General features: G+C 40.3%; 1 protein-coding gene across 4 annotated transcripts; it reads left to right on the top strand.

The window, feature by feature from the left end:
* Positions 1–1,448: 1,448 nt before the first annotated feature.
* On the top strand, positions 1,449–18,701 carry ppm1aa (protein phosphatase, Mg2+/Mn2+ dependent, 1Aa). 4 transcript variants are annotated; one of them, XM_079286067.1, is made up of 6 exons: positions 1,449–1,804; positions 2,763–3,643; positions 3,740–3,857; positions 5,047–5,158; positions 5,258–5,315; positions 17,330–18,701. In XM_079286067.1, the coding sequence occupies exons 2-6, from the start codon at positions 2,780–2,782 to the stop codon at positions 17,363–17,365; spliced, it is 1,188 nt and encodes a 395-aa protein (XP_079142193.1). In that variant the 5' UTR covers positions 1,449–1,804; positions 2,763–2,779; the 3' UTR covers positions 17,366–18,701. The 4 variants fall into 4 exon arrangements, with proteins under 4 accessions (XP_079142193.1, XP_079142195.1, XP_079142194.1 ...); XM_079286069.1 differs by lacking the exon at positions 17,330–18,701 and adding an exon at positions 8,068–12,821; XM_079286068.1 differs by lacking the exon at positions 17,330–18,701 and adding an exon at positions 7,925–8,065.
* Positions 18,702–24,120: the final 5,419 nt, after the last annotated feature.

Genomic DNA, 24,120 nt, shown 5'->3' with positions numbered 1-24,120 from the left:
TTTTGCAACAATAAACTTCAACTAGTGTTACACAGAAACGTGTTGGTTGGTTCTCCAAAAGCGATTGCCGTTACAAAACACAATTCACTTTCAGAACAGAGATAAAAAAAATAAAAAAATATGTTAAAATGTGCAGCAGTGACCAAAAAAGGGATGGAAAGAAATGTCCATGTCCTCTTATATTGCAATCCTGGTCAACAGAGAATGAACAGGAGAAGCAGAATAGAGTGACTGTGACACTGCTCTATTGAGAGAGGAACAGATTGTTCTACAGCAGAATTTTGAAAAGTACAAGGCTAATACATTAAACAGTAAATATGTAAAGTACCGGTTGTCTCATATTTAATATCAGTTGACAAGAGTGTTTCCTATTATCAAGTATATATAGAATAGACTCCTGTATTGTGCATTTGTTGAAACAGGCCATTATTTTGTTCTCTATTGGTGCAGGTATTATTGGTGCAGGTATTTGCCTCATGCAGCATAGGTTTACAGAATAATTTTCAAATTCAGAACATTCATTCATGACATTGGTTTTTAGCAGCTACCACACTGGACATGTCCTCTGTACTTTTACTGGGAATCTGGGCATTTAGTGACCTAGAAAAAGTTTACATTCTAAAATCAAAAACGTACGCACAGAAGTTAATTTAAAGACTGGGTATGTGGATCATGTATGTGGATGTTTGACCACGGCCCCCCCAAAAAAATCCTGAATAACAATATTGGTTCCTAGACAATACCTTACTATGGGGACCCTTCTTTCTCCAGATTACAAAACATGTACAACTGCTCAATACTGTCATATACATATTACATTTATGTGACAAATATACATTTTAATTCATGCGTCCTTTAAAACCATCCAAATTCAAGCTAAATATCAGATTTGGGAGCTTATTTTTCATTGGCTACATGCCTCCCGTGTCTCAGCCTGAGCAGCCGCAACTCTACAGGGATGATGTCATTTTTTCGAGTACGCAACCTGCAACATCCGGGTCCTTTCTCTTAAGAACTGTGCCATAGATGCATTGATAACTGCAAACCACAGTCAACGATTGCGCCCCATTTATTCTAAGTTGCTCACTGTGCGAGTTAAGTCCATGGATGTATAATGAAACCATCCTTCCATGGTCGCCTGACTTCCTGTTGGTTCCCCGAATGGGATGAAATAATTTAATCACGTAGCTCTTCTAGACTTCATTGGACTGTATAGATACAATTCTAAAAATGTAAGAGTCATTTTCGGGGGGATTGTGACGTTCATGAAAATGTAGGAAAAATGTATTCGCCATTTTACAGCTGGTCCTTTTCCAATGCTTGTGTATGGGAAAAATGGCCCAGTGTGCATGACGTGATGATCCCGGAAGTTGTAATTACCCAGAGCAGCCACTACGCCAAAATCGCATCACAGCTCCTGGGGGCTCGCTCCGTGCTCCACAGAAGCTAACGTTAGCTAGCAAGCTGTCAGTGTCAAGCTGTCTAGTGGAGAGGCTGGGACGGACGTTTCAGCTTCCCCCTGGCTTGACCACACAAATCTCCGGCCCATGAATTTCCAAGAAAATATACTTAAGATCGCCAGCTGAGATAATGTTATGCATCACGGGCGCACGCAAAGAGGGACCTCCGCACTTCCACAATTTATGAGTCTCGAGTGACGACTGCTCATTGCTAGCTTAGCCTAGCTAAATCGTCGCAGACCCCCTAGTTTCGTCGGTGTACCCTCTCTGGTGTGAACTGAGGCTGTTCGGTCCTTGTCACCTTCGCAGTTCCCGTTGCTGTCAACTGGTATTTCGGATATTTGGTAAGTCATGAAGTGTTTACTTTTAAACCAGCAAGTGTAGTTTAGCTACCCTAGCCATTTTAGCATTTAATGCTAGCGATGATACGTTAGCAAGGCCGAGGGCTTTCCTTGCCTTTAGACAATGTTAGCAAACCATGGCAGAGGGAGGCCTGTCAAAGTTAGCTGTCGGGGTCAAGGCCAACAACTAGGCAATGTTGTTTGTTTGTCTGGGTTGTATGTTTGGACATGGTACAGATCTAACGTTAACATTTCCCGTGGATCTAACCTAATATCAAAGGCTATCTTGCTGTGCAGGTCCATGCTGTAAATAGGCATATCACAACGTTAGCGTTAATGATTGATTTGCCAGATCTCCAGTCATTGTTTTGTGGTGGTGATCGAGTAACTGCGGTTAGCTGGAGTTCGCTCTGCAGGCATGTAACGATAGCTTTAACTAATATTAACCAGAGTAGCTAGTATGGTGTAGTGTTAGGCATTGCGAAGGTCAGATAGATAGTGCCTAGCGTTGTAATGTTATTCAAAGTACAATTAAATAACTTGCATTGCGTTACACTAACTACATTCAATGTAACGCTTGATCAGGCAGGGGTTGAAGGGCGTTTCAATCTGATCCACATCAGCAGGGCTCCTAATAAGTAGCCAAAATGTTTACACTGTTTTACTATTTTTAGATAAGGGCAGGGGACCTAAACCCAGCTCCAATATGCTAATCTTGTGCCACATATGAATGGAATATGTGCTATTTGTTTTAAACCCATTGCTAAAAAAAATTGTGTTTTCCATTTAGCACTAGATATCCAGTTTGTATTTTTTGTTTATTAACTATAACAATATACCATTGTACTTGATCAGAAACTGAATATTGCCACAAAGTCCTTAAATTATTGGCTGCTTTAGTAAACACTACATTTCTGTCATATCTTGAAAATAGATGCTTTATTTTTCACTCGTGCTACAGGTGTTAAGAGAGACACAATGGGTGCATTTCTGGACAAACCAAAGATGGAAAAATACAATTCCCGTGGAGAGGGCAACGACCTGAAGTATGGGCTGAGTAGCATGCAGGGTTGGCGAGTAGAGATGGAAGATGCACACACAGCAGTTATTGGTCTGCCTCATGGTCTCGACCGCTGGTCATTCTTTGCTGTTTATGATGGGCATGCTGGCTCTCAGGTGGCCAAGTACTGCTGTGAGCACCTGCTCGAGCACATCACCAGCAACTCAGACTTCCAGAGTGCTTTGCAGGAGGACCCCTCCGTAGATAGCGTGAAGAATGGGATCCGCATAGATAGCGTGAAGAATGGGATCCGCACGGGATTTCTGCAGATTGATGAACACATGCGAACCATCTCCGAGAAAAAGCATGGTGTGGACCGCAGTGGTTCCACTGCAGTGGGAGTGATGATTGCTCCGAGCCATACCTACTTTATCAACTGTGGCGACTCGCGGGGAATCCTCAGCCGGGGCGGAGCTGTGCACTTCTTCACGCAGGATCACAAACCCAGCAACCCTTTGGAGAAGGAAAGGATCCAGAATGCCGGTGGCTCAGTCATGATCCAGCGAGTTAATGGGTCTCTAGCTGTGTCTCGGGCCTTGGGAGACTTTGACTACAAGTGTGTGCATGGAAAAGGTCCGACAGAGCAGCTTGTGTCCCCGGAGCCCGAAGTGTATGCAATAGAGCGATGCGAGGGCGAAGATGAGTTCATTATACTAGCCTGTGATGGCATCTGGGATGTCATGGCCAATGAGGAACTGTGTGACTTTGTCAGGTCAAGGCTAGAGGTGACAGATGATCTTGAAAGAGTCAGCAATGAAATTGTTGACACCTGCTTGTACAAGGTATGACATGTCCACAAAACCTACCTATTTTGTTCCACACTTGTCTGTTATGGTTTATTTATATGACCTCTGTGTTTGTTCTTTATTTTTTCACAGGGAAGCCGAGACAATATGAGTGTTGTGTTAATCTGCTTTCCGGGGGCACCAAAGGTATCTCCAGAAGCAGTGAAACGGGAGGCGGAGCTGGATAAATATCTGGAGGGCAGAGTAGAAGGTAGGAGAGAAAAATCATATTTTGGGTTTAGTGGACCACAATGAAACCTGGGTTATTGACATCACATCCATTTTACTTTTGGTGTTTTTCCTTATTCGGGGTAAATTCCATGTTTTCTTTGTTTGTCTTTTTTACATTTAGGATGATGGAAAGATGTTATATGAGCCAGAGAAACACCCAAAATCCTGTCTGGTCTCAAAGCAGTTGTTTTCTTTTGATTTCCTTATGCTCAGGGAGCAAACACTAGACTGAGTATAATAAATGTAATCTGCTTGATTATACATAACCGCTTGGGGTTCTTAAATGTCCAATGCACTTTTAATATATCAGGTTTATCCTTAATACACGTTTACAGTGTTCTTTAGATTATAGACATGCTGGAAGTTTAAAACACAAACTTAAAGACTTCACATTCAGTCTCTACAGTTATAGGGCCACTGGCATAGCTTTTAGTTCTCGGCCGGTTCTTTTAAGGAAAACATTGCCTGACATTCACTGGAAGTGTCGGCTGAGAAGAAGCTAGGAACCCCCGACACTGTTGACGACTTTGGCTCATTTTGTTAAATGAAATGTATCATTTATTTGTCATCAAGTAAGCCTGAGAGTCTACGGTTTACAATACACAACAATCAATTACATTAAACCTTTTGAGCACAGATCTTAAGTCGGCCATTTACAATATCAAGCACAGTCAATTACGTGTCACTGCGAAGTGTTTTTGAAAGAATGAGACTTATTTTCAAATGGGAGGCCATTTCATCTGGGGATTCATTTTAACACATGTTGTTCAATGTAGACTTGACAACCAGGAAAAGAGGTGGTCTATAAAACATTTCTGGTTAATGATTGTCTTCTCTGGGGACAGCAGTTGGCCATAGGTCTAAAAACTGTTACCACTCCCTTTAAGTTCTACATTATGGAGCCTTTATACTTTCTATCACAAGGTGAGGGAGCCTCTACAGACCCTAGATACAGATGAGGGATGAACTGCCCAAAAGAAACCTGTCAGTGGGGGAAAAACCTCAGGAAGAGCAACAGAGGAGGTGTTGCTCTTCCAGGATTGACTTACATGTACTATATGTTGTGTATCCAGAGAATAATAATAATTGCACATATCCATCTTTTTTTTTTAGTAACACTTTTCTATTTTCTTGTGAAATGATCCAAATATAATCTTGTTTTCAAACAGAGATTATTAAAAAGCAGGGGGATGAAGGTGTCCCGGATTTGGTCCATGTTATGCGAACGTTAGCATCTGAGAGCATCCCTAACCTCCCTCCCGGAGGAGAGCTGGCAAGCAAGTGAGTGAGCTTTGTGCAAGTTTTTGTTTCAGACAGTGTCAGTTTAATATTAGATATTATTCATTATAATTTGTTATTTTTACTTTTTCTTCCCCTTAGACGAAGTGTTATTGAAGCAGTGTACAACAAACTCAACCCCTACCGAAGTGATGACACAGTAAGTATGCCAACCACTTGTCTTTTTAACTCCGTGTGCGTGGATTGGTACATGCATGCTTTTTGACGTGTGACCAGCAGATTTAAAACACTTTTATGCATGTCATTAGTATTCAACAAGATGAGCTAGGAAATAGGCTAATTTACTCAAAATGCTGTCAGAAAAAAATTACGCTTCTGACTGGCTCAGCGATGACGTAGTGACTCTACGATATCTCTTTGCCTTCCGTCTCGTTTAAGTGAATCTGAAAAACAGAAAGTTGATAAAAGCACCATTATATTGTTCTAATACTACACTTTTCTGTATGGCTGACGCCAGCAGAAAAGTGTCTGATTCTTTCCCTTCAATAGTCCTAGTTACACAATTGCATTGCGGGTCCAATGCCAAAAAGGTTAAGTTTCATACAACGAGCTGATTTCTACAATTATGCTCTTTAAATCAAAGAGGCGAGAGCTAATAAATGAAATTGTCTGGCATTTGTGTGGCTGGAATGAAAACCTGCACTCTCTCACATACTGGTTTAAAACCGAAACAGTGCTCATCATTCCTTTGTATACAAACGGACCACAAAGCCGTCGCCCTCGTCCACTCGGATATAATGAGCTTTCATCAGAAAAGCTCCCTGGGTCAGCTGCATTTGAGTTGTGCACGTCATCTTGTCCTTGACAGGGAAAATTGGCACTTTGTTTCAGTGTTTTACGTTTGTATAAAGATGGACTTTTGACATTACTTTCAGACGTTGAGTTATTTTTTGAAAATAAGGGTTCCTTCAGAAAGCCGTCGGGCCCCCTTGGCTTCCTCTGTATTATGTGGTGCCGCCTGAATACATAATGAGCTCAACTGACACAAAGCATTCCATGGAGAAAGTAAGGTTAATGAAAATATTTGCAAACATATTCAAAGTGACTCACATACAGTATTTGTAACTATATTCAACCTTTTGAGTGAGTAGTCACTTGAACGACATTTGCACTTTCAGTTTCTCTCGGATTCACTGTCGGTATAGAAGCTCGGTGGCACGTCAAACATTACGTCCACAGACATTATGTCATGCGGTCCATTGTTAAAACAATAATGTGAATCCTCAAGCGACGTCTCTCATCATCCCTCCCACCTGTTGCTCTGATCGAGTCGTGCCTGGTGGCTCGGGTTGGATGTATCCATCCAGCTCATTCTTGCTCTTAATTCTTCAGACAAGACCTTCACATGAGTATGTGAGACGTGAACCCTTATAAACACAGAGGTACATTTGTGACAAGGAATCCTAATAGCCCATTATATACTGGTGTAGCGCCACACAATCCAGAAAAAGGTCATGGAGTCAGTGTAATTCATCACATGAGTCAGTAAAATTGAAGTAGTTTGTTAACTGGGTCTTTGTCAGTACTGGTAAGTCAGTATTGTGTAGAAGCACGCCATGTTCCTAAAGTCCTTTTCTAAGAAAGGATGCGAGACGTAGTCATGAACACGATGACTGCGTACAGTGGTAGTTGTCAATAGGTTAGCCCAATACTTTTGTCTTTCTGTTACCAACCTTGGGGATTCTGTCGCAGGTATTTTTGCATTATTTCTAGTGAGGGTAATGGAAACATAATCCCATTTACACGACCGACACTTCCAGTAATTTGTCCTTCAATTGCGATGAGCAATTATATATATATATATATATATATACACACATTCTAAATAGGGGAAGAAATCGAGACGTCCCTTACTGCTTTAACGACACCTCTGTGGCTTTTTAACAAAACCTTTTAAACATCTCCATCAAGCAATTACACATTTGTTTGTATTATAGGAATACATGCGTCAGAAGGACTCATTAATAATATTGACAATTTGTTTCCATAAAAATCAAGGCAGTTTAAGAGACTGAACGATTTTAACAACAAGTATTTGGTAAAATAGTAACAATAACAAACGATACAGCTTATCCATAAATATATTTAAAAATAAAATATGTATTTTAGACAAGAAATAAATCAACCCGAGTAGGATATACATTGATTATAACTGTTTTTTTTGTAAACTGAATACAATTTATTTTACATCGCATTGCTTCATTTTTAAAGGTTTATAGTAAGTACAAAAAAAATGAGAATACGACTGAATTCAGCATTCACATGAGTTTGTTTGGCAGAATTGCACAAGTTATTTTTGAACTGTTCCTTACATTTGTTTACAACCTATTTGTTTGCTTTGCTTGTAGACCTTAACTTAAAGTGTAGTGGCATTCTGAATCGGTAGGTTAGTTGGTTTCAGACAGATAAGTCCTTGTAGCCAGTTAATGTCACTGCATGCGTAAACATCACGGATGTCCATATCGGGTTTATTGCCCCACAATCCAAGTCCTTTGATATTGGTAGTGAGGATCTCCTGACACCTGCCTCTTCTGATCGGCCTTTATAGAGACCACTGATAGGACCACCCTCAAATAACATGTGTAGTCTGCTAAATCTGGCACACTTTATTTTTCTCAAGCTACTTGCTCGAAATACTGGTTCCAAAAGATTTCGTTGATATGATGTGAATTCAAGTTTAAGCGGTAAAACTCCAGAAATTGACGTGATGCGATCGGATACATCTTCTTTTTTTTTTTTTTTTTCTAGAGAGGATGTTCTATCCAAGAATCCAGTCCTGGATGATTTTCAGTTTGTGTCCTACATGCTTAAACCTGTCCAGCTGTTGATAGAGATATCATGGGTGTAGAGCCAGTCTGAAGGGTTTTTCCTTCCTCTCCTCTCTTGTCAAGGACTCTGCGTCCACAGACGACATGTGGTAACACAACCTCCTACCACTAACACAGCATAGAGTTTACAAACCACCATCCTCTCAAGACCCACAGCAGCTCAGCAGTCTGTCTCTCCGTTACTCTGAGCTTTTGGTTTCTAAGAAGGGAATTTCATGGGAGGAGGAGGAGGAAGAAGAAGAGGAAGAGGAGTTGCACGCACACAAACCTGGAATAGTGCAGCACCAGTCCACTCTGGAGTTCAGGATCCCCACCCTTTTGTCTCCCCCTTTTTATGTTCACCCACTTTAATACTCTCCTCGAAAGTAATCCATAACAATTGAGTCCCCAAGGTTTTCTTTCTTTTTGTTAAATAATCAGCTTAAGTAGTCAGTTATTTTTTTTTTTTTTTGCTGTAATTAATTTGATTCACATTTCCTTGTGTGTTTGTATATTTCTGTTTTTGTGAAGTGCAATTGTCCTGTACAAACAGCCTGTATTTAATGCAGCTTGATTTTAAGTTAAGAAATGAAAAAGAGAATCTTTTATGCACTATCTGCCTTTTCCTGCTCTTCTGGAATTGTAACAAAAGTCTATTCAGTGAATATTACTGCTTGTCCTCCAGGCACAATGTCTCTGTGCTTTTACTTTACCTTTTTATTATTTAATTTTTTAGTTAGTCTATGCTCCTTTAAAAAAAAGAAACGGGTAAATTGTATAGTTGACAGCACAGTAAGCTCTCTATATCAAACCATTTAAATCCTTATTCTTTTTTCCCCTGTGCTTTTTTTATTGTACTTTATTTTTGTAAGTGGTTTTCTCGACATGCTCAAATAATAATTGCAAAGTGTTTCTCAGTCATTTTGGAAGTTTGAAGTGACAAATAATCTTTTTATTTTTGTTCATTTCTTCGAGTCATTTGATGGAAAAAAAACAAAAAACACACCCTGTCGACACATGTTTCTGTGCAAATAGATACGTGTGAGCGGGTGCTCGTGTCTATGTATGTGCGCACGTGTGTTGTGTAAAGGCAGATCTGTGTGTGCAACTCTAATTTAAATCTGGTGGCGTTTAAGGGAACTGCTCTCCCAATGCTTCCCCATTGTCTGACCTGTTTTCAGCCAGTGTTCCATATCAAACCCGACATAAGCTTTCACTACTTCTTACTCCAAAAGGCTTTGGATAACAGTTTACATGCTGTTATGCTGTTTGAACAACTTCAAGCTATATGTCAGAACTATACAGTAACCTGAGATGACACAAGTAGTTCAGTTAACCCATGGTGTACAATGCATCCAATCTAGTCGCGTCTAGACTAGTTTACACATCGATTGTGTCATATTTAAGTATCGGTTTCTAAACATGTATTGTTACCAGTGCCCACTGTGGGTGCCATATGATTTATAATCACTTGTTTCAGCTTTATGACAGCCTATGCCAAGTTTCTTTTTCATGAGAGTCCCTTTTTTTTTTTTTTTTTTGTGGTACAGATAGATTTTTAGCTTCTAACCTTTTTAACATCTGGTAATGTGACTGATGTGAACAGTTTAATCACTGACTATTTTACAGAAGATCACCTGTTACCAGCCTGAGCATAGGACACAACTTACAAGATATTGACGCTAACACTCACACGGCTATTTTTATTCTTCACGTGGTCTTCAGCTGGACATTCTAACCAAGAACAAATCTGCTAGCTGCAATGAGTTCTCAAGGTTGTATAGCACCTTTTAATCCCCCCTATAGTGAATGACCTGTGGGTTGGTTCCTCTTTTTTTTTTTTGGTTCTTTCAGTGAATTTCCCCCCTTTTTAAAGATGAATAGTCCCGAACTAAATCTGTATTTAAAACACAAACGGTAGATATATTTCTTGAAGAGAAATGGTTTTATTTCAGATTTATTTTCTGCCATTTTTTTTGTCTAAAATTGCATTGTTGGAAATTAATGTATGTATATATTTTTGACTTAAACTTTCAAGGAATAAATCATGTCGCTTGAGTTAGTTTTTTGCCGTGGACACAATGTGCTGGTGGTTTGTCTTGGGATGGTTAGTTGAATATTTGTGTGTTTTGGCAAACAAAACTTTCCCCTTAATCACGTCGGTGTCCCTCTAATCAACACTTAGGGTTTGAACTGTTTCATTAACAAAATACACAATAATAATAATGTACAACATTTGTAACTCTTCATTTGTAGAAATGACAATCCTAACTATTTCACCGCATTTAGGTTTCTGGTGGCAAATTATGAAACCATTACGAAACACAGACTTTAATCTTAAATTTGCAAAGAATATAAAGGAGTACAGAGCTGTGACTCTGTGAAAGAGGGTAAACATGTTAGAGTGATATTAACAAAGGTACTCTGTGGAGCGTAATGTTTAATGTGTGGGTCCTCCCTCTACTAGCGTGACGACGAGGGTAAACATGACTGCAGGAGGCAGACCTGTTTGTATCAACAGTAGGTGTCATGGTAAACGGCCATGAAAGACAAGACCGCAAGCAAGCCAACGTAGAAAAGAGCCTTTGAGCATCTGCTGTGATGTTTGGAGAAGCGTTGAACGTGTTTGTTCGGCCTTAGAGACGCATTGTATGTTGGGAAGAAATGTTGAATGTAAACCTAACTGTGTTTACAGGAGAAACTCCACAGGGTACCTTTAAACAGTCGCCCGAGAAACGGCATGAATAACATAATTCAGCAGATTTCTGTGTGTGTGTGTGTGTGTGTGTGTTGGCATAAAAATGGGGTTTTACTTGAATATTCCCCCACATAAAAAAAACAGAAAATTAAAATGCAACAAAAAAAACAGTAAAAACTTTGTTTAATTCACTTCTTTTGGTTTAAAATGACAGTTTTATATTCTATCGCCATTACATACTGTGCTCACATCATGTAAAATGAAAACTCTTCAAGGCAGTGTGTTCAGTATGTTTGAGGAAACGATGTAATGTGAATGAAAATGCCTTTTTTTTTACTTAGATGAGCAGTTGTGCTTGTATTTGTTTAGTGAGTGCACTAAATGTCTCAAACAGCTCAAAGCAACATTTCATGCCATTTTCCTTTAATAAGGAACAAACTATTTATTTGCCTTATGAGGCCATCGATATCCCCGCTTCCCTTGACTGTCCTGCGTTGCCCGAGAGATTTACAATTCAGGATGTGGCTCGTACATGAAGCTGCTTAATGCCCCATTTCTATAACAAGCCAGAGAATTAAAAATCTCAAGATTAGCTTTTTAATAATCAAAATTGCTGCAGCTGCAATGTTAGCAGATATTGACAGTGGCTGTGATTTGTCACATCTGGCTGTTTGTTTAAGTTGTGTATCATTTCTATGTAGTCCTGCATTCCCTTCACAAAAATGAACCAAAAAAAGATCCCGAGCGTCTGTTCTTTATTCTGTTTTGATTTGTTATTAACTAAAATACCTCATAACTTTCATAGGAATAGTTTTTGTCTTGTGTAGATTTAAATTGTTCAGAAAGCACTTCACGTTTTGAGACTCCTCCGCTGGACGTCGGATTTTAACCCTGATCGATACGCGCGGGATGAGCCTGTGCTCACGTATACAGTATTTGACTGAATTGTGCTGACGCTAACAAAACAAGTAATGATTTTAGCGGCCACTGCAAATGACCACATATTCTAGTAACTCGTAACACTATTGGCCTTGTCGTATACACTAACCCTCAAATGCTCACCTGCGTGATGTCACCAGTCTGTCTACTTGTGTGACGCTCACTTAGCTCGAATCTAGAATTGTATATCGAGAGATCAGGGTTTTAGGAATGCGGGGTGTGTGAGAAGTGACTAAATGACAAAAGTCATATGCACTGATCATCTGTATAATCAGCTTTTTATCAGAAAATTGTTATTGTAGAAAGAGAAGATTATAAAGCTATTTACAGAGTTACCTTTGGTTGCCTGGATTGCATCCTGTCTATTCTTGTACGGAGGACGACCTGGCAGACGTTGGAGAGATTTTAGATGCTCGCGCCCTCTTGTACATATCGATGTACCTCGGCTGTGGCGTTTACTGTGTGACCCTGAGCAGTTGTGGTTTATTCGTCCCCTTGCAGGGTGACCTGAGCCTCACTCTGCTGACCTTTTTCAGCTCATAAATAAGCTCACCGATTTGCCTTACCCAGTCTCATGTTGCCCCCCTAAAGTACTTGTTCAACTAAATACTATGAGGAGAAGTAATGCTGCTGACGTTACACTCCAATAGATTCAAAACTACCCCCATGTTAGGGTACTTCAGCTATCAACAAAGTGACTTTGTCCTGGTTGTCACATGGTACAACTTTACAACCATCGCTGGTCCCCCCCCCCTCCAGTGTTACCTTATTGAATCTCGGTCTTTAAAGCTTATTTAATTTGTCACTGCAGATGATGTCATACTTTTTAAACTAATGCAAGTGTTTTAACATGGTAACCTCGTAAGCATTCAAAACGTGCGTATACATACATTCACGTCTGCTATATTTATGATTACGTTCAAGCATAGCTTTAGAGTGCTGTAGATAAGTATTGTCAATGTCCATTCAAAGGCCTCTGTGAGTGATTTTACAAAGTTCAAGAACTGTATATTTTGTATTATGTTCTAGCTCTGAAGGAATGGTAGAAAAAAAGAAAATGTTCAAAAATGCTTTGTTTCCTGAACTAAATTGTACTATTTGTGTTGTCGATTGAACAAATTGCATTCCTTGCTTGTGAATTGATGCATTTCTCTCCCTGCTCCTTACATTTTCTCCCCTTCTTTCCCTCCTTTCTTTCATTTTTTTTTGCCTTTGAAGTTTGAATACAATTTCTAGTTTGCAGAATGTATTACTAAAATAAATGTGTTGTCATCTTGTACCTCTCATTTCATCACTTTTTATCTGTTTGTGCCTGTTGCATTGGAGAAACTTTGTTCAGAAAGAAAACATCAAACGTGACATAAATACAGCTTTTACTGGGAAAGCTACATTATTTTACCAAAAAGTAAAAGCCAGGGCAGAATGCAGGATATAAAATCTGAACATGCTTCTTTGTATCGGATATATAATATTATCTGGTGGAAAACAAACTTGAACATGCATTACAGTAAGGTAGTGTGTAGCTCTTCTGCATAGTGATGCTAACTACGCAGAATGCCATGCAGCACAGGCTTCCTCATCACACAACTGCAGACGCAGTTTAAATGTTAAAACAGACGGGAGTGATCTGTAAATTACTGGCAGGCAGTCCTCTGGTTGACTCTCATGTATTACATTTAAGTAAATGTATCAATACTTAGCGCTGTTCTGAAGGCATCCTGAGAATCCTTGAAGACTAACATCTGGAGGAAAACGCATTTTGTCCACTTCACGATGAAAAATTTGCAATCCTTTTCTCTAGTTGCCTCTTTTTCCTTAACCAAAAATTGTTGCAGGAAATTACACATTTCCTTGCTCAATTTAACCAAAATGCATTACCGCTTCTATTATACTTTGATGTTTCTTTCCAACATTCTACATTTTTATACAATATAACGCATAAATATCTGAGCAAGGACAGATGTTTCGCGCAAATACAGTTGAGAATCTTTGTCGTGCAGTGGACAGATTATTTTCTCATCCAGATGTTAGAAATCTTCAGAACAGCTGTACGTGTACTTAAATTAACTGTTTTTACAAACCTCGCCATGTAATTACTTTTTTAACAAAAATGAAATGACACTCGAGAGGCTCCAAGGATCTCAGCGCTTCAGTTTGTGTGTGTGTGTTGTAATTAACGAGCCCTTTCCTCGCTGCATGTCCCTGAGCCCCGTGAGCTTTCTAAAGCCCAGTGGTGCTGTTGAGTTGTCCGGGTATCAGAGTTGTGTTTGTCTCCCTGCCTCTTCTGCCAGTGTGTGGCGAGTGCATGTCAGAGGAGGGGTCAGGGGAGGGGTCAGGGCGGTCCATGGCCACTGGGACTAAGAACCGTCGGAGGGATTACTTCAAATGTCAACATAATGTCATGAGCTGTGTGAGAAGGTCAAACGTTCAAACGGTGCTCAGTGGCGAGCAGTTAATAGATCAGGTACAATTTGGATTGTTGTGGCTCCTGTGATGAATTGAGTGGCATGCTGAAACAAGCTTTTTTTTTAAATGTTTTTGTGTACTGTTTAAAGATACGGAAGCAAGGTTAGCTGTATTATGCAGTTTGGAGTTTGTTTTGCTACTCCAGCGATTAGTATTGCTGCGAGTAGATTCAAGAGTACGTGTTTCTCAATGATCGGGTATCTGCTATTAGATATGAAGCAAAATGTCTACCGTGCTATTGCTTTCTCTCTTCACTCAATGTCTGACTGATTGATGCAAAAAAAAAAAAAAAACAGGATCCAAATCAGTCAGCCAGAGGGGGGCAGTGTTAATGGCTGAGCCTGCTTAGAGACACCAGCCACGGCATCCACACTCCAACCTATAGCCCTCTGTCGTTCATTGATGGAACAGTCAGTGTCTTGTTGTTAAGTAGATGTTGACGATGGCTTTTAGTTGCATGAAACAACAGCTTTTAACACTGTTGACATTTAAAGCGGTAAGTCATACCATCCTGAATAGTGTGCCGTGTTTGCTGTTAATGCCCATTGTCAGCGTGTTGGTGCATTTTTAGCCTCTTGTGTTAAATGTGTTGGGGACTATTTCTACTGCTGTATTAGATTTATATCTACTGAAAAAAAAGCAGGTTCACGTCACCACTAAATTCTTCTCTAAAACAAGCATGTTCATTTTAAACGCGTACATCCATCTCGGAGCCATTTGCATGTTAGAACTGCACAGAATGTGAGTCATTAGGTCCCGGGCCACCTGTGCTCTCCTAATGAATCATGCTGCCCATATATTCCCCAATATCAAAAAGAAAAAGGCGACCACGTCGGCAGAGGCCATCATCAAATGGAGCTGGCTCGTCATCTGCCTGCCATTGTTTAGAGCATGTCATGCTCTGCTTCTCATGGCGGAAAAACCCCATTTGAGCTTGACTAATGCAGCCATGCAGACGCGGCAGTGCGAGGTGGGGGTGGTGGAGCACACTACTCTGTGTGGATGGTCTCTGCACTGAGGTCATTGAGCTCCACATTTGCGAATTTGCTTTGGAGTGCACTAGGAGCCCGATTCTTCAGGGTTGCTCGGTCAATAGGAGGGACAGTTTCTGATTGAGTTAAGCACGGTAGCGCTGGAGAAGGGATGTCTTTGACGGGTGTGTTGTGGACAAGACGTAGCTCGAGAAGGATCAAATCCAACGTTCTCTACTGCTGCTTCTTCTCCCCCACCCGCCATGCTTTCCTTCTCCATTTCCTCTTTCTGTGAGTGTTCTTGCTGCCCGAGGTCAGTTAGTCACAGAGCACACGCTTTTCTCACTTGGTTGCAGCGATTCAATGATTGGTGTGTACAAACAAGCATATCAAGCAGGGATGACATGTACCCACCTCCCCCTCCCTCCTTCTCTCTCCTACAGACAGCCAATATGTCCTTCCTGCTCTCTCTCTCTCTCTCTCTCTCTCTCCCTCTCACTCTTACGCTTGGTGGGACTGAGCGTCCCCTTGCATGAGGTGTGTTACACAAGCTGCTGCCCTGGGAATCCCGGGCCAGCTCATTATCCTGCACCCCTGAGACAAAGCTCACTGTAAATTAGGACATCAACCGATGCAGGCTTGTTAGAGAGCCACAGATACACTCATCAGCATCAGCACCTTTCCTTGTTAGAGCCTGTATCAGCCCTCGCTCCCACCACCACCACCACCACCACTTTGTGTCCTGTCATTCCTCCGCACTGACTGGAAGATTTAGGATTAATGTCAGCTCTAGCCAGCAGGTCAGCACTGTTGTGGTCCTGATTGATCGGTGGTGGCGGGAAGCTGTGGAATTTGTTGACAGCTGCCCACTATCCCTGCCACTCTTATCCATATTTCATTGTGTGGAAGGGGGAAAAAAAACCCTGTCTCAGAATAACGTGTCTGGCAAGTGACTCGTTGTTTGTCACGGCTGCAGGGGATGGACAAAATAACTGAAACCTGTTTCGATACAACATGCCGTTTCTTTTTTGTTCAAGGTATTTATTACACTAAATGGTCATTTTAAAGGGATTGACCAGCAGCTCAGGCAGTCTTGGTGAGTTTCTTTACATTGTCTTGGAAACTTCTTTTTTTTATCGGTATCTCACCAGTCACTTAACTTTAACTTTAAGTGCAATATTAAAATCGCTGGAGTGCCCATTTAAATCTGACATTATGCAGTTTGTTACATTTCACTATGTCTTGCTCGTTGCTCCCTGTGTCAATGTGATTTACAGCTGAATTGCTTCCAAACACAGCTAAATTACAAGTGATGTGGCTTGGGGAAAATCCTAAAATACATGGCTGACCTGAATTAGGAAAGAGGAGGAAGTAGATGCTTAGCAACACAGACTCACTGAAAGACATTGACTGTTGTATTTTCTTAACAAGACCACAGTGGACATTGAGGTCTCAGCAAAACCCTGCAGAATTCACCACGAGTCTGTAGACACCGTGAGGATTCACTTTTGTCTGCAAAACACAGGATAGATACCCAGTCAATGATTATTTATCGACGGTTAAGCGCTGCTAAAGATGTACAGGGTGTTTTTCGGTACCTTGGTTGCGGTCTTCTCACAATCCATACCACCAATTTTCCTTATTATTGCCTTTGTCTAAGACCAACTATTGTGCTTTACTGTGAAGACTTATTGACGCGACTGCTAGCAAATAGTTTTTCTTTTGAACCTGCACAGCCTTTTGTTGTTTACAGCATGCTCTCTCTTGTCTGTCATTAGGCTGGGGATGGAAACTGTCTGTAGGTGTCTTGTCGTCTTCAGTGGGCCCTCAACCATGAATGGCTTCTTTTTTTTTCACATCATAATGTCACAAGTGAATTTTATTTATATAGACCAATATCACAAATTTGCTTCAGGGCGCTTTACAATCTGAACAGCCTACGACACCTTCTGTCCTTTTCAATGGAGGAGAAACCCCCAAACAAAAAGGCATTTAACGGGGGAAAATGGAAGGGACCTCAAGAAGAACAACTGAGGAGGGATCCCTCGCTCAGGACCGACAGACTTGCAATAGACGTCCCGTGTGCAGAACAGACCACAAGGTGTTGGTCTCCTATTTTCCTACAGATCTGTCTTTTTCATCTCTTCTGCATGCTGTCTGACATCTGGTCGCATGCAGCCTGTGGGTGATTGGGTCATTCCTCCTGCATGCCGTCACTTCGTCTGTATCTTTAAACTTCACCTCATCTGCATCCTGCTCTTCTCCTCCCCAGGACCCAGACATCCTCCTCTTCCGTGGTTTCAGCTAAAACAAGAACTAATCAGAGGATGTCAAGCAAGCATTTCTTGTCTCATTTTAGTCCATCGCCATAACGAATGAATCTCCTCTCACTTCATCATTTATTGAATGTGGTTTTCCTCCACATACACATCTGATATACTCAACTTGTCATTCAACATAAGATCTCCACTTTGTTTGACCCATTTTAAGATGTTCCTTTTAGCGCTTAATTACTCATTTAAATACTGCATAAGACACTGTGCAGGGATGGGAATTTACCTATAGTCACAACTAAAAGGAAATTATATAAGACAGTATCATCAAGCCGGGCTATAATTAGGGGAATGATACTTACAGTTGACGTTTTGCCCCATAAAACACTCATTATGGGGCAAAACTGCATTTGTTTTATTCCGTATTCTAAATGGCTCTGGTGTCTTCTTTCTTTGTAAGAACATTTTTCATGACGGTAACTAATATCTATGTAACAGTAGGGTGATGGAACATTCTTTACATCAATCACACATAAAATAATTCACAAAATCTCAGTGTCTGAAGATTCACAGGTGGTTTCTCATGTGTTGCTTTGGAGATCTCTCTAACATGGCTCCACAGCTCTACTACTTTGAGTATCTGTTTTAAACCTCTCTGCTATGGAGCTTTATCACTTTGCACATCTTCACAAGTTGTCTTTGTTTCTGATCAGATTGTGTACATTTCCATCCCTTTACATCATACACCAGAAGCAGTAAATCCCATCAAAGGAACCAAGCCAGTAAATGCAGTTGTGCCTAATATTTGTTGTGACTCTCCACAGCTGCAGTAACAACTATTGCAGCTGTGTTTGCCTCAGGGACAAAAAAAAAGAAAAGAAAATCACTACTGTACATTTCCTCTCAGTGACAGCGTATGTGATCTCCGCGTGTATGAATTGTCTTTGTAGTCGCGTTCTATGTTGACGGGCATTAAGCAAGGCTTACTTCATCAAAGCCCTCCATTCATGCTGCCAGCATGTTTGCCTCGAGAGGAATCAAGTGGGTTGTGCGCCTCCGTATTTCCTGGTCCATCACACAACTCTATAGTGCTTTTGTGATTCACTGACCTCACCTCACGGTTCTTTACTGAACCGTCTGTGAAAAGCAACGGTGCTGAGCTAAGTTGCTGGTTCTAAGGCTGAATCTTCCAAGCGAACAGGTATTTTTCATTCCTGCTGTATGACCACAGATTATTACACAGCCTGTAGATCAGCACTTAGGTCTAAAAGTTAATACTGAACTGTACTGTATATATCTGCAGGCCGTGTTTGTGCCCTGAGGGATCTCAAGTCTCTTGAGTGACATAACATTGTTCTGTGTGAAATGTGCGTCCACAAATAAAACCTTGAACACAGCTGGAGCTCTTTTGTTTGTTTGTGTTTCATGTGAAAGCCGTTGTGTTTCCGTTTGTTAACGGCGAATTAAGACGAGTTCACGTCTCCTCCAAGACGTTAAGTGCTTCCAGTGTCTTTTGTCATTTTCTCATACTATGTTTTTCTTCCTGCATTACATAGATACAGTAATTGTCATCGAACAAATTAAATGAACTTGCGATAAATCGAGCAGGATACAAGAGCGGACAAGGAAAAGAGCGGTTTGACTACAACGCTTCAGTTTACTGAATGTATGTGCTTTCATTGTGGACAAGTACTGAGTGAATATGTCTAAAGAATTTGTGCTGCATATCAGTGACCTCAACTGTTTTCTAATTCATTAAGATTTGACTTTATATGCTTATATATGCCACACTATAACGGCATAATCTGCCATGGGTTCCCTCCATCTAACTCCAGCTTTCCACTTTTACTACAAATTACCAAATTTGTCAAACATAAACTGTCACTACAGCTATTCAGTTATGTTTTGGTTCAGTTTTTTTGTTTTTGTTTGAGGTTTAGAAGAAAAAATAAATTGCCTGCGGTTCAATCCACATTTCCTCAATTTTGTTATAAGACATAGTGACAAATTGCATTATTTCATTCAAGTACGTACAGTTCCTTTTGTGAGAACAGGCTCCAGTCAAGCACTTGACACCAGGAAATCTTCGTGTTTGAGGAAAACAAAAAGTAATCCCACTGCTGACTATAACATTATTAAGTCTAGAATTTGAATTGTTATAGTTTTCAGCAGATCTCTCTGAGTGGTAAGGTCAGAGCGTGATTTGATAGCCACCATTCATCATAATAGACTAGTTCTGTATAGCAGCGAGTTTGATTTAGTAGAACGAGTTTGGCTTTTGAACTTCAGGCAAACACGAAGCTCAATATAAGAGTACTTCTGAACTTCTTTTAGAGAAGCAGATACTGTACAATGTTTCTTTAGCCTATTGTTTTTGGTAAATTAGTTTCACCCACTATTGTGTTGACGATACAGACACTGCTGTGGGAAAATATTTTAGATTTTTGAATTCATCAGTCTAGTTCAAGGTGAGGTCTGCTGTCTCATTATGTGAGTAAGAAAGCTGACATCTGTGTGATTTTTAAGTTAGATTTTTATGTTTTAAACTTGAATTGTTGAATTGCATCCAACTGAATCCAACATGCTCGCATGCAAACACAATCTCAAGCGGTGGAAGTTGCAACAGTGTGTCTAATTTGTCAGCATTTCCTCTATATTCTTGGTATAATATAAATGAATGGGTTCATGCGGGGGGGGGGGGGGGGGCACCCGCCCCACAGTACAAACGGTCACTTTCCTCTCTGCCGCAGCAGTCATTAAGGCATCTTCTGACTTTCCTGCCCAAACTGGGAATGATTTTCAGCTCGTCAATGACCGTCGCTTTAATTTGGCCACAAGCTTCTTTGCTGTGTTGAAGAAAGGGTTTCCTCATTCGCCACTATCCCCATGAAACTGCTATTTTGGGTCTGTGCCTCAGTTGTATAAAGACACACGTGTTATTGCCCCATCTGGGCCTTACACACAAACACAATTCATCAACAGGTGTGGGAGGAAATACTTTTTTTCCTTGCAGAAGGATGTTACATTTGGAGTGTGTGGGGTAAGTGTCAGAGAACAAAAGTCGCCGGCATTCAGCCTGCAAGAGAATTTTTTCCGCTCAGCAGAGGAAAGAAGAGAGGGAGGCCTTGATACAGCTGGTTATGCAGAAGCATTTACACGGCTGAATTAACTGCACGTCTTTCCTCTTTAATAGATATTGAGATTTGACAATGATCAGTAAAGCTTGAAGTCATTTGTAAGAGAATCAGTTTGAGTTAACACTCATATTTAATACTCACCTTCACTGCCTGTTTTCATGTTGTATGGAAACATAATATACTTTTGAAACTTTTAAAGCTTTAACAGCTCTTACGCCATTGTATAGGCTGCTTCTACAGAACTTGTCTGTTATGATGAATGGTGGCTACAAAAGCAGGAAATGTAGTACTGCATATGCACTGAAAACCCTTCACCTGAAATCTTAAACGGTACTTTGAGGAAAGATTAAAGATGCAGCGTTGGCTTGCTAAGGTGTGACTTGAATTTGGGAGGAAGATAATGGAGAAGGCGGATGAAGCCATATTAGTGGTATGTTGATTTATAATGGGTTTTCTTTAATCTCTTTGATACCTTTCATTTCAGAGTTGGGATGCTTGGCCTTGCCATCAGCAATATTTTATGTTTGTTTTTTTCAAACATCATGCTTCAATCCCCTTGAAGGATGTTTTATGTAAAACATGCTTTTTGTACCCTGGAAAGACATTTAATCAAGATTAACCTTGGTATTTTGGTAGCCAGTGGTCTAGCTTTGTGAGGGTTCATAATGGAAGACAATTAAGCACAACCTGCAGCGCTGAGGATCTGCTCTTGTGGGGAATATATAGCAAGAGAGTTTTGGCAGGTTTTTAAAAGGACTTGCAGAGGGAAATTATATATCTAGCCTATGTGTTAATGAAAAGATCACGAGGCATGTTCAACAGCCTGACTTTTATACTACATTTAAGTTTTATAAACCTTGCTTTGTATTAGAAAAAAGGTCATACAAATAAGGTGGAAAATGTGCAGCATTAGTTAGGTTCTTATTTATTTACTTTAATAAATAGCTTAACGTTTGATGGAGCTTGAGGGATATTAATTGATGCCAAGGCCAGCGGTGATTAATAGTTATTTTCTCATTTATAGCCCTTATTTCAATTTTTGTTTTTACATCAAAATCTAAGTTTTCTGTCCCAGCGTCATGCTCGGCGCTCAGCAAAAGAAAACAGTAGAGGGACCCTAACTTCGTCCAATAAAATGATCTCTGTTTTTGTGCAGAATACTTCACCTTTAAAAAAAAAAAAAAAAAAAAATAGTTGAATCAGTACTTGTAGCAGCCATTAGCGTGCTGGAGATGTGGCAGCAGGGGAGCACTGCTCTTGTGAATGTTCATTCATGGTTTTCAGAGCATGGCAGACTCGAGTATCCTCACATTGTCCGCTGAGAAAGTGCAGAGAAAATAGTTCTCCTGGGTGGTCCGACTCATTAATACACTCCGCACTTCTTGATTTACGGCTCACAGTTCAACTGCTGCTAATTAACGTGAAAACACGTAAAAAAAAGAAAAAAAGAAAGAAAGAAGAGGGAAATACAGAGAGGGGGAGGAGGCCACCACCACACAACTTGAGTCAGGATGAACCTGCCCTCCACATCAAGGTAGGACACCAGAAATATTACAACTTACAGAGCAGGGTCTGAAAAGTAGCTGCTTATACGTTCAGCGTACGTGTTGACGTGATGTGACGTCATTATTCTCTTGCTGTACTCGATAATTAGGCTACTGTGTGTTTATTTGGTTATTGAGAGGACAATACCAGGTAAAGTGCCAAAAACAGGTACGTTACGTGAATTCACTCTTAACACAGCGACGCAACTATAATGGCTGAGCGTTGTTAACTGTGAACTGTTTATTCATCAAACGGGCCTTTAACACCATGCACCCCTCAGCTTCGCTTTATATTTAGTTTAGATTGTATGCACATGTGGTACAAATGACAGTAATTGGCTGTGGGTGCTGAAACACCAGCTTGTGTTTCTGTAGTCGTTTTTTCTTTTTTTAAATGTATCTCTGAAAAGTGTTGAAGTACTCATTACTTCCGAATAGGGTTCAAGGACGTCGTCGTATTTATTATCCAACGTTAAATAAAAAGGCTTACCAAGGCACGTTGATTGAATCATTCTATAAGCAATACAATTTGATAGTGCCCTTTCGGTTTCATGTGCTGTGTTTCAAGGTTGTAATAAAGACTTCTGTGTAAATTACATGGTGAAAATACAACACAGGCAGCCATTTGAGTTGCTCTTGAGGACAGGAATCCACTTAAATCACTTAAAAATTAGATTTCACTACACACCAACTCCTTAGAGAAAATCATTCAAGCAAACTAACAGGCAATATATAATAATGCACATTAATTGACTTAATGTAAGCCATTTGGGAGGAGAGCTGCAGCTGTATCTAAAAGTGGACCGTAGGTTTTTATATTACTCCTTGTAGCCTGCTGCTGACTGGCTAAATGTGTATCTGCAGTGGTCATTGTTTTATATTTTAGTGAGGTGTCTCTGTCTTTATCGTGATTATTTTCTTTTTGTTTGCTTTCATCCCTTGGCAGCTACGAGGTCGTGCTCTGTTGCACGGTACCCTGTGACCTTGTCAAAAGCAATCGCAGTGGTAACGCACGGCTATAGTTTTCCTCTCATCTTAAGACATAATCTCTTTAATTGGTGTCAAAGTTGGGGTCCTTATGGTGAAAGTCCTGAAAATACCCACACAGACAGACACGCTCACTTGTTGACACTTAACAAAAAAAAACCCCAATGGTCTTGTCAATGTGGTGCTGAAACTTGTTAATCTAGTGGGAGGTGGGGGGGGTGTTACCGCAGGCCCTCCAGCCACTCCAGTCTGACAGGATCCTTCGACTTCAGTCAGTCTGACCTCTCAGACTATTCAACGCTTCCTCTTTACACCTGCTCAGACCTAAGGTAGAATAACAGAAGATTTTAATCTCAGTTCTTATACACCTTGAGGAAGAAATGTATCTGATTGTGTGAACTCTTCCATGTTCATTTGGTCCATATTAGGGTTGGGCTGCAACTACCATTTATTTTCCTTATTGATTCATCTAATTCTTTCCTTGATTGACTGATGAATTGTTTCGTCGATAAAGAGTTAGACAACAGTGGAAAATGCCCGTTACAATTTTGCAAAGCCATGTGACTTTTTCAAATTGCTTGTTTTGTCTGACCGCCCAAATTACAATGATATAAAATGATATAAAACAGAGAACACAGAAAATCGTGTCACATTGGAAAAGCAGGAACCAGAGGGTGTCTAGCAATTTTTCGCTTGAAAAAGCATCAAAATGAAGACAAACTTATTGCTAATACATTTTATGTCAGTTAACAAATTGATCAGTCAACTAATCGTTAAATGCTGATTTGTCAATCAGTATTTTACACTATGTTCTGCCAAGGTAGTATTTTTATTTTTTTGTGTGTACTGAGAGGTGTTTTACATATTTAGTCTACCCTCCGCTGATTTAAATGCAGTGGACGAAATATTAGAAAACACCTCCGGGTATAACAAAATACAATTCAGCAGCATCACAAACCGCAGCCTCCAAAATGACCATGAAATTGAATCAACGGCTCTTGATTCAATTTCCCACTATAACATGTATTCAGTTAATGCTGTACATGACTTTTAGCTCGTACCTAATAAACTGGCACCTGATGGTTTTATTTTAAATGAAATACGCAATGATAGATTTTATCC

This window comes from Melanostigma gelatinosum, assembly GCF_949748355.1.
Source record: "Melanostigma gelatinosum genome assembly, chromosome: 16".
NCBI classification, from domain to species: domain Eukaryota; kingdom Metazoa; phylum Chordata; class Actinopteri; order Perciformes; family Zoarcidae; genus Melanostigma; species Melanostigma gelatinosum.
Note: the sequence above shows the minus strand (reverse complement) of the source record. Positions and strands in the feature narration are given on the sequence as shown.